This window comes from Ursus arctos, unplaced genomic scaffold (genome assembly GCF_023065955.2).
Source record: "Ursus arctos isolate Adak ecotype North America unplaced genomic scaffold, UrsArc2.0 scaffold_13, whole genome shotgun sequence".
In the NCBI taxonomy this organism is placed as follows: Eukaryota; Metazoa; Chordata; class Mammalia; order Carnivora; family Ursidae; genus Ursus; species Ursus arctos.
The window spans coordinates 66947461-66960325 of record NW_026622797.1 but is presented as its reverse complement, the minus strand read 5'-3'; the positions used below and the strand labels follow the sequence as shown (position 1 = coordinate 66960325).

The following is a 12865-nucleotide window of genomic DNA, read 5'->3' as shown; positions in this document are numbered from 1 at the left end:
GTGGCTCAGTTGGTTAAGCACCTGCCTTTGGCTTGGGTCATGATCCCAGGGTCCTGGGATGGAGCCCCTCAACAAGCTCCCTGCTGAGCAGGGAGCTGGCTTTTCCCTCTCCCTCTGCCCCTCCCCCCGACTTGTTCTCTCTCTTGCTCTCAAATACCTAAGATCTTAAAAAAAGAAAATACAAAACACAAGAAGTTATGTAAACTCATTTTAATTGTTTATAAAATATGAAAGCCTTTCATTTAGATACAAACTGACCATAATGAAATAAAATAAGACATTTATCCTTATTTTCAGAGGTGTTATTATAACTACATGTGATAAAAAATACATGCAACAACAAAAAGCACCCTCAACATTGAAAATAAAATCATTGGAGCAAAGGACAATACAATGCTTATAGTTTATAGAATTTTCCTAAGAAGGTTTTGTTACTTTTCTAATGGGGGGAGGAATCTAATAAAATTTTAAATAAAACTCAAAAGTCAACAAAAGGTCACCAACAAAAATAAGATGTGATCTTTTTCCAAATGCTACACACATAAAATACCAACAACCAACAAGGTTGTTAGTGTCAGTCAGTGTAAAAGGCCTTTTACAAATCACTGGCCTTACCCAGAGGATTCAGTTCCTAAGATGCACTTATACTATTCTATGTTATACTGTATGTGAAGGTTTTTCTGATAGCTATAAGGTTATCTGAAGGAGGAAAAAATTTTATTTTCTACAATATCCGTGAGTCATTAACTGTCACTCAACCCAAAGGAAAAACATTTCCAGTGTTTTGGAGTCCTCTGTATTCCTACCACCTGATAAAGTAGAGGAATATGACAAATAAGGAAGGATTCCTCTTATCAGAGGTCAAGAAAGTTCAAGTATTGTTATGAGGTTTGGTTATGTTAATATTAACAATCAATCAATCAAGAGAACTTAAAAAAAAAAAAAAGTCCCCAGGAACCAGGCCATGTCCCCTTACCTGTTTCTTATTCCTGGTGGGAGATTTCTTTTGCCCACATCTGTTGCTGGGTTCATACAGGCAAATAAACGGAAGTCAGGATGACGAACCAGTGGTTCTGTTAAGAGAAAATTATAGATTCTCAACTGGTAACATCAAGTGATCAGCCACAGGTGCCCAGGGGAAGACCATCTAACTCCACAGAACCTCAGGCCAGGAAACCCTGTCTCACACTCAGCGGGCTTGGGGCTGGCTGCTCAAATCATCCTCGCTTTTTCTGAAACCAACTTCCAGATCTATGTACCAACTTAATCTTATGCTGCCCTTCCACTATCTTTTAAGGTATGGTTGTTCATTATTATTTATATTTTATCGCCTATTCACCATCATATATTTTGTCATTCAGTGTGCATGTCTATTACCTACTACCGAAATAACTTAAATTCTTATTCTTTGCATTCTCCATGTCACCTAACTTGGCAGAAATTAGTATTATGGAATGAATGAACACTGGGAGGACTATGTAATCCACCTAACCAAAGAATCTTACTCTAAAGAGGCCAAAAGTCCTGGCACCAAGTCAAACCTCAGTGGGATCAAGTGCTACCTGTATCTCCTCGATCCAGTAACACAAGGGAGCCAGAGGAACCTTCAAGTAAACCACTGAGACATTCTAATGTTTCTGGAGCAGCCAGATTAATCTCATCCAACAAGATCCATTCTCCCTTCTTCACGGCCTGAGCTAGAGTACCCTAAAAGAAGAGAAAGTAAACTGTTAAAAATACATTGCACATAAAGACACACTCACCAAGAGCAGGTATGTAAGCAGGGTTAGACACAAGAAGTGAGGGCAGACCTCTCATGCTCGATGAGCTTTCACCCTAAATGCCGAATGGCTGCCAGCTGGTTGTAAGAGCTAAGGACAACTTAACCATTTTTAATGTCTAGAAGGGTCAAGGGATTATCTCTGAGCCTAACAAAGGGGTGCAACAACCTAAATCATCTCAGTAGATAGCCGGTCAGGTAACTAATAATTTATAATGTATTAAATGTTTATAAGTACCCAAATGTTATTAAAAGCATCCAAAATAAATACAGGGTCAGGCAATGAGTATGCAAAGATGAGATAAATGACTAAGTCAAAAAAGTGTACTGGTTTTAATACACAGCTTTTCACATTTGCTGGAGAATATCAAAATAAATCTTTCCTCCTCTTCACTGATTTATCTCTTCAAGTTCTGTTTCCAAGAGCACTGAAAAATAAATCTTAAAATCCACTCAGTTGATACATCAAAAACTAAATTGTTTTAATTTATTAAATGGCTTTATACTTTTGTTTTCCTGATGATCCTACCAGAATCTTCTATAAATTTAACTGAAAACAATAAAACAGAACAAATGTATTGAATTCCAGTGTAATGCCAAGTAATGAAATAGGTATAAAACCTATTTTGAGAGCACTTGACATCCTAATTGGTTATTTTAAAAATAATCCCATTGAGATTAAGCATTGATGACCAAATTTCCCACAGTGATGGACATGATTCAGTGACCTTCTCACTGACCAAAACACCACCTCAAACAAGAGGACTCCTTTTAGGGTGTAGTCTAAAGTATGTCACAGAAGAAATTTTTTAAGTTAAGAATTTAAAAAGCTTAAGTCATGAAAATTTAATTAAGTTGGTTCTTCCCACAAGGTGACAGGACAGAAAACAGTAGAGCTACCCATTTGCTACAATAGAAAGTGAGGCCTCAAGTTCCAAATCTACCCCCTGCCCCAACCTCTCACCATGAAACAGACTTCACTAGTTGTCCTCAACTGCAACTTTAAAAATAATGGTGCTCATCAAGGCCTTATCATTTCCATAAAGGACATTTTTCAGAAATCTTCCCCCCAAAGTGTTATTTCATTAGTGTTCATTAAATCTTAAACACCGAACACTAAAAATATCACCATAAAGAGAACACAAAATAGTAGCCTGCCTACACTTGCATTTTGCATCAAATCAACATTCCTTTAATCTAAATAACTGAACCAAAATACCTCTACAAATGCAAACAATAGAGCATTTTCAGTCATTTTCATCTGTTGTTGAGCATGGTTGAGTCTAAGACCAAATGCTTCCCATTTCTCTTTTAGGAGTAACCCTAGAAAAGAATAAAGACAAGAATGTAACATACATTTTAGGTTGTAATACACAGAACTTAAACCAAAAAACAAAACAAAACAAAACTTACATAAAAATCAAACATCTTAGATATATAAAAAAAAATAAATCCAAATACTTATATAATGTGCCAGCCACTACAGTCATCAGTTCATTTATATGCATATGTACATTAGCTAAATCTTTTACCCCTCACAAGACTCCTTTGAAGTATGTACCCTTTTCCCCATTTTATGGATTAGGAAGTGCAGAGATGGTAACTAAGCTACCAAAAGCCCTTTGGCTGTAGAATCCAGCTCTTTGGAAATAACTTATTTTCTAAGGAAATATGACTTATTGACCAATAGGTGGTACTCATACATCAACATGACCAAACATGTTTTTATGGAAATCATATCTAGAATCACAAGAGCAACAATATTTCATAGTCACCTTTGCCCTAAGTCCTAGAAAGCTCCGATTTATATGGCTTCATTCTTCCCCACACTCTTCTCCTAATTCTGTAAGGAAATTCAAGTTTGTCTGACTGATGCACAGCAAAGCCAATGGCGGAGACATCGAGTGTGCAGCAAGGATTTATTCAAGAGGCAGCTGAGTGAGGAGACTCCGAACAAGCAAGCCTCAAATCCGCCCTTCCCGAAGAAAGAGAGTCAGGGATATTTAAAGGCAAGTGAAAACAGGTCTGGGTAAAATGTTGCATTTGTGGTTTTAGTCTGCAGCTGCACTTATTATTGGTCCCATTAACCCCTTGGTTACTAGTTTCAATCCCCACTGTCCTTTTTTTTTTTTTTTTTTTTAAACATTTTATTTATTTGAGAAAGAGCAAGAGTAAGAGAACACAAGCACGGGGAGTACCGGAGGGAGAAGCCGACTCTCCCCTGAGTAGGGAGCCCAACACAAGGTTCAATCCCAGGACCCTGGGATCATGACCTGAACCGAAGGCAGATGCTTAACCGACTGAGTCACCCAGGCGCCTCCCCACCCCGCCCCCGCCACCAGAACTGTCTTTTGATCATGATTCATTCTTGAGGGAACTGGGATGACAACAGCTCTAGCTACTTCCTGCTGAAACAGGGTGCAGTTTGCGGGTTTGAGGAATCAAACAACTTTGTGCCTTCTTGGAAGTATTCCCTGGTACTTGGCTTATAACATGTACCTTCTGCTTGACCAAAACAGGCTTCTTCTTTGGTTGTTTTGGAGCAATGTCGGAAAGCTGACATATCCAGCAACGAGACAAGCTACTAAAAACAGCTGAAGTCCTTTATCTCCATGCAGCAAATAAACTTCATCAAGAATACGGAGCTTTACAATTGGGAAAGAGTTGCATACCCAACGTTCTTTCTTGTCACTACATCCCATTTTTCTGCTATGGCTGACAATCGCATTATCACCAGTCAATTCTTTCACAGAAATGCTCGGAAGTTCTAGACGTTTGCTGAATTTGTTGCTGGTGTAGGAAGTAGTCTCAAACACAACTGACTGGATTCTATCAAATTTCCTCATTCCTTTAAAAGCCAACTGCCTGATCTAAGTCTTGGATATAAACTGGTTTTTCTTCAAAGCCAAATGCATTAGTTCACTGTAGGGGTTGGCTTGTGACACCAATGACACTAGTAAGAAGGTGAATGCAGGAAATATTTAACTGTGGAGAAGAATATTCTTAGCAGGTGGATCCTGGAGTGCTGACATAGCACCTCCTACTCTGACCAGGTGGGTTCAATCAGCTTCAGTGGCCACCACCTGGGTACACCCTCTGGTCTGTTTTTCTGCATGTCCACATAAAGATACTTGTGCAGGTAAAAAGCAGGAAATCTGGCCATTGTTTTTTTTCCTCTATTAGAGACACAGCTGTTCTTGCAGTGACATTTCAAGCATGTACAAACACCATCACCTGGTGTCCAGTCTTTATTGCTTGTGGATTCAACCTGCTGTAAAGTATACAGCAAATCAGTAACCTCAAGTAATCACATTCATCTGTTAGTCTGTCTCTTGAAAAACACCTTAAGATCTGTCGGGGAAGGGCACCTGGGTAGCACAGTCAGTTAAACGGCCAACTCTTGGTTTCAGCTCAGGTTATGATCTCAGTCAGGGTCATGAGATCGAGCCCCACGTTGGGCTCTGCATCAGCACGGAGTCTGCTTAAGACTCTCTCTCTGTCCCTCTCTCCCTCCCCCCATGCTCACTTGCTCGCTCTCTAAAAATAAATAAATCTTAAAAAAAAAAATCAGGGCTCACAAGAGTAGTTAACAAATTTTTGTTCCAAAGATGGTGGATGAAATCTGTGCTCAAGGTGTGCCACCATCCAAGGTTTGGGTGATCCTGGCTCTTACGTGTTTTTGTCTTTCTTTCTCTAAGGTCGAAAGTCCCCTTTCCTTCCAACTAGCCCCATAAGCATGTACCGGGAAAGCGCTTCAACTCTGTTGAGGAGTTATCACAGTATAGTGAACGCCCTTATGGATGGTCACAAATTAACATTCTCCCCTTTCGATAAGATTTTTTTTTTTCTTAGAAAAACATCATAATTCAACATTGTCTCTTCTTAGTCTGAGTTTAATTGCTCTGGACCTGGTAAGAAGTTTGCTCCATATTTCATAAACCAGTCTTAGTCTTGAGAATAGGTCAGTTCTGTTAAAACAGTTGCTTAGCTGTTTAGGAGGCAGTCCTGCAGGTGGGCTCTCAAAGTTAGCCCTGGTAAGGCTGCTAGGTAAGCAAGGTATCTGTAAGCAAGGTATCAAGCTGATATTTCCAAGGGGCTTTATTGGCTCCGTAAAGTCAACCTACTTTCTTAAAGCCATCTGGTCACATTTGAGTTCACGCATTTCACCCTCAAATATGACATTCGAGTCAAAGCCTTGGTAATATAACCAATGTTTCCAGTGCTGTCCTGTTACAAGGAGAACAGATTCTTAGAGAACTTATGCTAATAACTATAATTGCCATGAAAATATAAGAACTTTCATTGAGATTTTCTGAATTCTGGAGAAAAAAATGGTTCATATTTGTTTACAAAGAAATATTGTATTAAATTTCTGTGAGTCATAGGTTAAGAGAAAAAGTTTCCTTAAATCCAGAAGAGCAAACATTAGAGAGCCAGCAATATTTCAAACAAAAGTCATAAAAAATACAATCATTTTTCTCAATTCTTTTAGTCCCATGTTATTCTGCTTGAATCCAGCTTTTTCATTAGTTACAGAAATTTTTACCTAGTTCAGTTTTATGATCTTAAAGGTATCAAAAAACTGTATTTGTCAAAAGTCCTTTCCATGAATTGCCTTGAAGTTGAACCGTATTTGCAAGATCATTAGAGTAAAACAACTATAAGTGACAAAAGGCTCAAAAATGGCCATGGTTAAAGATCTGATCAGAGTTCATTATAATGCAGCTGACAGGGAAATTTGGTTATTACTGGGGCACACAACATTTTAATAATTAGAATTACAAGTGATGAGATTGTACCAGGATATATTAAAATCAACCTAAGAAGGTTTATCATCACTTATTTGATAAGGCTTCCCACGTAATGACATACCAAATAAGCCTGATTAGTAAAAAAGACTTCATTCGGAAGTTGAATTTTGGGAAGTTTGTCAGAAGTATCAGAAAGTTTTGAAGCAAACGCCAAGATAGGATTACAGATATTATGAAACTTGATTACCTATTTAGCCAAGGCAGCAATAAGAGATTCTAAAGGCAAATACAGAGGAATACAGAGTTGTTAGCAACACTTAGGACTTTTAATATTGAAAAGATTCAACTTTCTTAAGTAATCAAGGACCTAATAGAGACAAAACATAGAAATTTTGTTTTTCTAAGCAGATTACATTGAAGATCAAGAAAAACCTTTATATACAATTTATTAGACCAATAATCTAAGGAAACTACCATTTTAACATGAAAACCTAATTCCAATTTTATGCCAGTATCCTGCCGATATTAACACTTACTCATTCCAACAAGATGAATTCTTTAAAAATTTATGAAGTCCCTTCCTTGTTCCTCCCTGTTATGTCCCATGTTGACATATACTTATCGGGACAAGGACATCCAGGGCACAGCATGGATCTAATTTCTTGTGGTGGGTGCAGTGATGTGCTGACCAGAATCTCCATCAGAAATGAAAGGTTCTCAGCTATAGGGGCACTGCCGACAGTCCTCAACTATGAGACGCCATCAGGGACTGCCTCGACTAAAGACAACTGCCTTGCCAAGGGCATGCCCTCTTCCCAGGGGGTCACATGCAATGACTATTATAAAAGTCCAGCCCCAATTTTGCCCAAATTTAGGATGGTTCTGAAGGATAATCCAAATTTGGAACTCCTCAGAGAATCAGCTAAGGCTTCTTTTGATACTGTATCACTGCTCAATTTCTGCCTAATCTTGCTCTCTTACTCTCTTTTCTTCCCCAGTTGTTGATCACGCCCTAATAAACTTTACATACTAATATCCATAATCTTAGTGCCTACCATGCACAAAATTCCTTTCCAAAGAGTCCCTTCTCACAAACCTTCTACAACTTTCCTTTTTACATTCGCGTTTTTGTTTTCAATTTTCCCTCTTTAAATAACCAGTCTCACTTTCCTTGGATAGAGTTGTTTCCCTTATCATTTCCAGTAATTCTATGTATTAGAACTTTTAACTCTTAGAAACTTAAGTTTCTAGTAAAAACTAAGTAGTAACTAATTGTGAACTGTTTGTTGTACCGGCATTCCTTAGATTGGTGAATTTATGACACTTAAAAATTTTTAGAAATATATGCTTTATCTCTGCATGGCACAAAACATGTTTACTAACAAACCCAAATATCTTTAGTTTCTCTGTAATAGTAGGCCAAAATCAGATAAACCTATGTTTAGTAATTCATGTTTTATCTTACTGAGAAACGATCTAGGCATTTAGTGAATTTACTTAACTCATCATTTAAAACCTAGTGAAACTTAAGTTTTCGGTTATCAAAGATTTTTGAAAGCTACTGAAAAGTTTACCTATAAACCTTTTTACCCTTTTTTTTTAATAATCCTTTTTTTATTTTTTGAAGATTTTGTTTATTTATTTGACAGCACAAGTAGGGGGAGCAGCAGGCAGTGGGAGAGGGAGAACCAGGCTCCCCACAGAGCCGGGAGCCCAACGTGGGGCTGGATCCCAGGACCATCAGGACCTGAGCCGAAGGCAGACACTTACCGACTGAGCCACCCAGGTGCTCCCTTTGTTTTTTTTTTAATCTTATTTACATCTGTTTCTTCTGAACAGTTATATTTAGATTACCCATAAAAACTTTAAAAGACAAAGTCATTCGCCCAAGCTATATACATTTTAAATTTTTTTAATCAACTTATTTAAGTAAATCCAGGCAGAATAAATGTAATGCTGATAATTCTAAAGACACAACTATTTTAATTAAACCAACAACCTTAAATTAACTTTAATACCGAATATTTTTTCAGATCATGGAAACTTGAAAAATTTGGGTTAGTTTGTGTTTTAGAATGCCCAATTCTCATAAGCACTTGCCTTCAAACCAACTTAAATAGTACTCCTTTACAAACTAATTTTAGCAATACTATCCAGAGGTGGAGAAAATACCTCATATTTACAATACACATGAACACATACACAAATAAACAAGATGCAAACAAAATCTTACAGAACAAATCCAATTGCAAGATGGCATTATAATGGATGGATTCATTGATGATTCTTATCCAGAGTCTAATGAATATTATATAGCCAAGTGGTGTTACAAAAAAAAATCATCTTTTTTCTTTCGTAAGTTCGTAACTAAACACTGCCCAAATTTTGGAGAACATAGCCCAGAGGGCTGCGTTCAGGAATCAAATTGTCATTTCCCATTTTCCAATTAGAATGCCAACAAAAGCTGCAGCAACAAACCAAATGAAGCCCCTAATGCCTCTGTGAGCGCTGGGTCCTTCCTAAACGTCAGGGCTTCACCAACTGGACCAAAGGGCTTCCTAATCAACCTTTTCATAATCAAGCAAGACAAGGAGGCTAAGAGAGCCACGCCAAATGGGAGGAAGTAATAAGCTCACCAAGACACATCTGTCCAAACCAAAAACCATTTCCTTGCCACAACAGCTAAATTAACCACTGTGGGCTGGCAGCACCCAGTCAGGGTAGGGCCTTGGAGACAATTCCTAGGACAAAGAGCCTAAGCAGCTGCTTGAACTTGTCACCAAATTCTTCTTATCAGCGCAGCTCATGAACCACTGGCAAAAAGCTCCTGGCTGGCTCACCAAATTTGTACTAAATCCAAGTTCATGTGCCTGACACACAGCAAAGCCAACTGAGTACGCAGCAAGGAAAGGGGTTTACTCAAGAGGCAGCCAAGGGGTGCTGGCTGGCTGTCCGTACAGCATGCAACTATTGATCTTGGGGTTGGAGGTCCAAGCCCCACTTTGGGTGTAGATTACTTAAAAATAAAATCTAAAAAACAAACATAAAAAAAAAAAAAGAAAGAAAAAGTGGCAGCCAAACATGGAGATGGGACAACAAGCCTTGAATCGGCCTCGCAGGGGAGTGGAGTCAGGGATGTTTAAGGAAAAACACTGCAGCCTCATTTATTAGTCTGTAGCTGTGCTTATTAGTCCCATTAACCCTTTGGTCACTGGTTTCAATTCTACTAATTAAGCCCCAGCTCCATGGCCTCCCACTAGCAGTATAAGTCCTATTCTTACCAGTTTCACTTTCTTTTCCATCCTTGTTGACAGCCGACTTATGCACATGCTGCATTAGTCTGAGGAGATCATGCCACCGTTTCTGCCTGTAACAGGTCTGAATGTGCCCCAAGAATGTAAAGTTTTGCTTCTTGGAGAATGTCTGGGCAAAGAGTTCTTCAAATGCCTCCCGTAAGGGCAGCCAAATAAGCTTATGGTCCACCGGTTTGTAACTGAAACAAAAGGCAAATGTAATTCCCAAACTTCTGAAGCTAAGAAAAATTAGAAATCATGTCTTAGAATATAGGAATAGGTCTAAGACATCATTTAATCAAAATCAGGAATAATAACCAAAATATATTTTTTTAAATCTATGTTAAAATTTGGTGTTTTTTTTTTAAGATTTATTTGAGAAAGAGAGCGAGAGAGCAGGGAGGGGGGAGAGGGAGAGAAATCCTCAAGCAGACTCCTTGCTGACTGCAAGCCCAACAAGGGACTCAATCCCAGGACCCTGAGATCATGACCTGCGCCAAAATCAAGAGTCGGCTGCTAAACCAACTGAGCCACCTAGGTGCCCCAATGTTAGTTTTAAATTATAATCTATTTTCTCCACTCTCAGTGTTCGAAGGGCTTATACTGAAGGTAAAAACTAGTATTAGATAAACAGTATTACGGAAAAAAATAGAAATTCCTAGTTGGACCGTGAGAGGCATGTCACTTATTTTACTAACATATTTAAATAAACATCATGTATAGCACTTAACGATAAACCATATTTTATTTAGATGGACTTAAAAGTTTTCAGGATATTTTAGAAGAAAATACAACATCTGAAATTGATTAACTTAACCAAAGTGAGCACAGCTCATGGCTTCTCAACTGACAGGGGAAGGATATTGTTCTTAAAGAGACAGAAACGGGGAGGGGGTAATGGGGGAAGCAACAAAATCTTAGACATTACAATGGTACTTAATGCCCATGTACCTCAGTTCTCTCATGTGTAAAATGGGGTAATAGTCGGTGCCTCATGGTTGCTAAAAAGGCCAAGTGAGTTAACACAACTAAAGGATTCCAGGGAGCCTGGGTGGCACAGTTGGTTAAGAGTCCCACTCTTGTTTTCGGATCAGGTCATGATCTCAGGGTCCTGGGATCGAGGCCTGCATCAGGCTCCATGCTTAGTGCTTGAGGATTCTCTCTCTCCTTCTGCTCCCCATCCCCCACTCCGCTCTCTTGCTCTCTCTCTAAAATAAATAAATCTTTAAAAAATAAAAAATAAAGGACTCCAAATAGTGCCTAGAACATGAGTACATATAAGAATTGGCTGTTATAATTTTTAACATTATTATTATTAACATTATTAATCGGCTCAAGTCTATTGAATTCTTGAAAGAAGTAGCTTAAAAGAAACATTTGTTCATTTAAAGTGGAGCATAGTGGCTGAAAGAGTTAACTCCATAAATGTCAATTTTTCAAGTGATGAAAAAAATGAATCAACATATTCAGAAAAGAAAAAAATGAACCACAATACACGTACTCAGCGGGAATCAACCTGACACCCGAGAGAACAAAACGCTGAGAATGCATGTAAGAATTCATTTGAAAATGACTAAAACAAGAAAATGACTCTCTAAAACTGTAATATGTGAAAGAACATTAAAACAGTACATGCTGAGTCACTGAACTGATTAACATTCGTCTTCATTTTAGAGTCAGGATTCCAAGTTTATGAGCATGCACTTCTGCCCTGCTCTCTTCTGTGCAGATGTTTCTATGGGTAGCAAGAAAGAGGACGTGAGCTGGTGGCCTTTCCATTTCTATGAGATCTAATTAATTTTCCTCTTATTTTTTTCTTTCCTTCATTGCCAACTTCTCTAAGGGTCCCTCCTCTTTTCTATACAGCTGTTTCTCCCTCAGAGGTTGCCCTTCCCAATCCCCTTCTCCATAATCAGTCCTGTGAATCTGTACTCTGGGTTTTGCCATTTAGTCCTAGACTTTCTCTTTCTGGAATGATTTTATCTGCTTCATCTAAGTCCTCTGTGTACTCTATTCTTCTCATAGAGTCTCATTATAAGCTCTCCTCACCCCCAACTCTGTCTGTTGGAACCTGGCTGAGTTCTCTACTAAGAGGTAATCTGAAAGTCTATGTTCTGCCTACCAGAATAACAGGGGTGCCTGGCTGGCTTAGTCAGTAGAGCACATGACACTTGATCTCGGGGTTATAGGTTCGAGCCCCACATTGGGTGTAGAGATTACTTACAAATAAAATCTCAAAATAATTTTTTTTAGTAATGAGTTAAAAATTAAATGGAGGGGACCCTGGCTGGCTCAGTCAGTAGAGCATGCAATTCTTGATCTCAGAGTCGTTAGTTCAAGCCCCACGTTGGGCGTGGAGCCTACTTTAAAAGAAAAAAAAAAAAATTACATGAAGAAAAAGATATACCAAGCTAATACTAACCAAAAAACAAGGGGGTACATAATACCCTAACAAAGATCAGAAGGCAACCTGCATAACATAGTTTAAGACTTTGATGGTTTCTGAAGCTTTACTTTTATAAAGTGTCTTTATTCTCAATAATAATCTTTTTAAAATCAAAATAAAGAATCCAGATTTGTAAAACAAACTAATTAGGTCTATAAATTTCTTTCACTATTTTTTTACAATAGTATTTGATACATGTAAAATATGCTTAACGTAATTTATAAAACCTAATAAAACGGATGAAACCACACATCCCCAAAATAGAAATTTTACCCTTTCTCTATCCCACCTCCCTGCAACTCTTGAATTTTGTTTTCTACTCCTTTGTCTTTTAAAAGTCATTTTTTAGTCTTTCCATCTTACACACAAAAGTTCATAAGCAAGGGAGTCATCATGCATCTACAATATTATATATTAAAATATCTGATTTATACCACTTTCTAGTAATACAAAAGTATAGGAAGCGAGGCATATTTCCAACCATACAAAAATTGAAGCATATGTAAGTTTTCTTTTTTTTTTTCGTTTAAAGATTTTTATTTATTCATTTGAGAGAGAGAGAGTAGAACACAAGCATGGGGAGGGGCAGAGGGAG

The 12865-nt window shown here is 38.0% G+C and overlaps 1 protein-coding gene across 3 annotated transcripts in view; it reads right to left on the bottom strand.

The window, feature by feature from the left end:
* MDN1 (midasin AAA ATPase 1) overlaps positions 1-12865 on the bottom strand; it is a 165461-nt gene that overhangs the window by 108878 nt on the left and 43718 nt on the right. For 2 of the 3 annotated variants that reach the window (XM_026511808.4, XM_057311195.1), the window contains exons 16-19: positions 9813-10024; positions 3000-3103; positions 1563-1707; positions 977-1073 (exon numbers count right to left, since the gene is read on the bottom strand). In XM_026511808.4, the coding sequence (XP_026367593.2) occupies positions 977-1073; positions 1563-1707; positions 3000-3103; positions 9813-10024 (558 nt within the window). Of the gene's footprint in view, positions 1-976; positions 1074-1562; positions 1708-2999; positions 3104-4279; positions 8837-9812; positions 10025-12865 lie in introns of those variants that run through there. The other variant, XM_057311196.1, reaches the window with a different exon arrangement.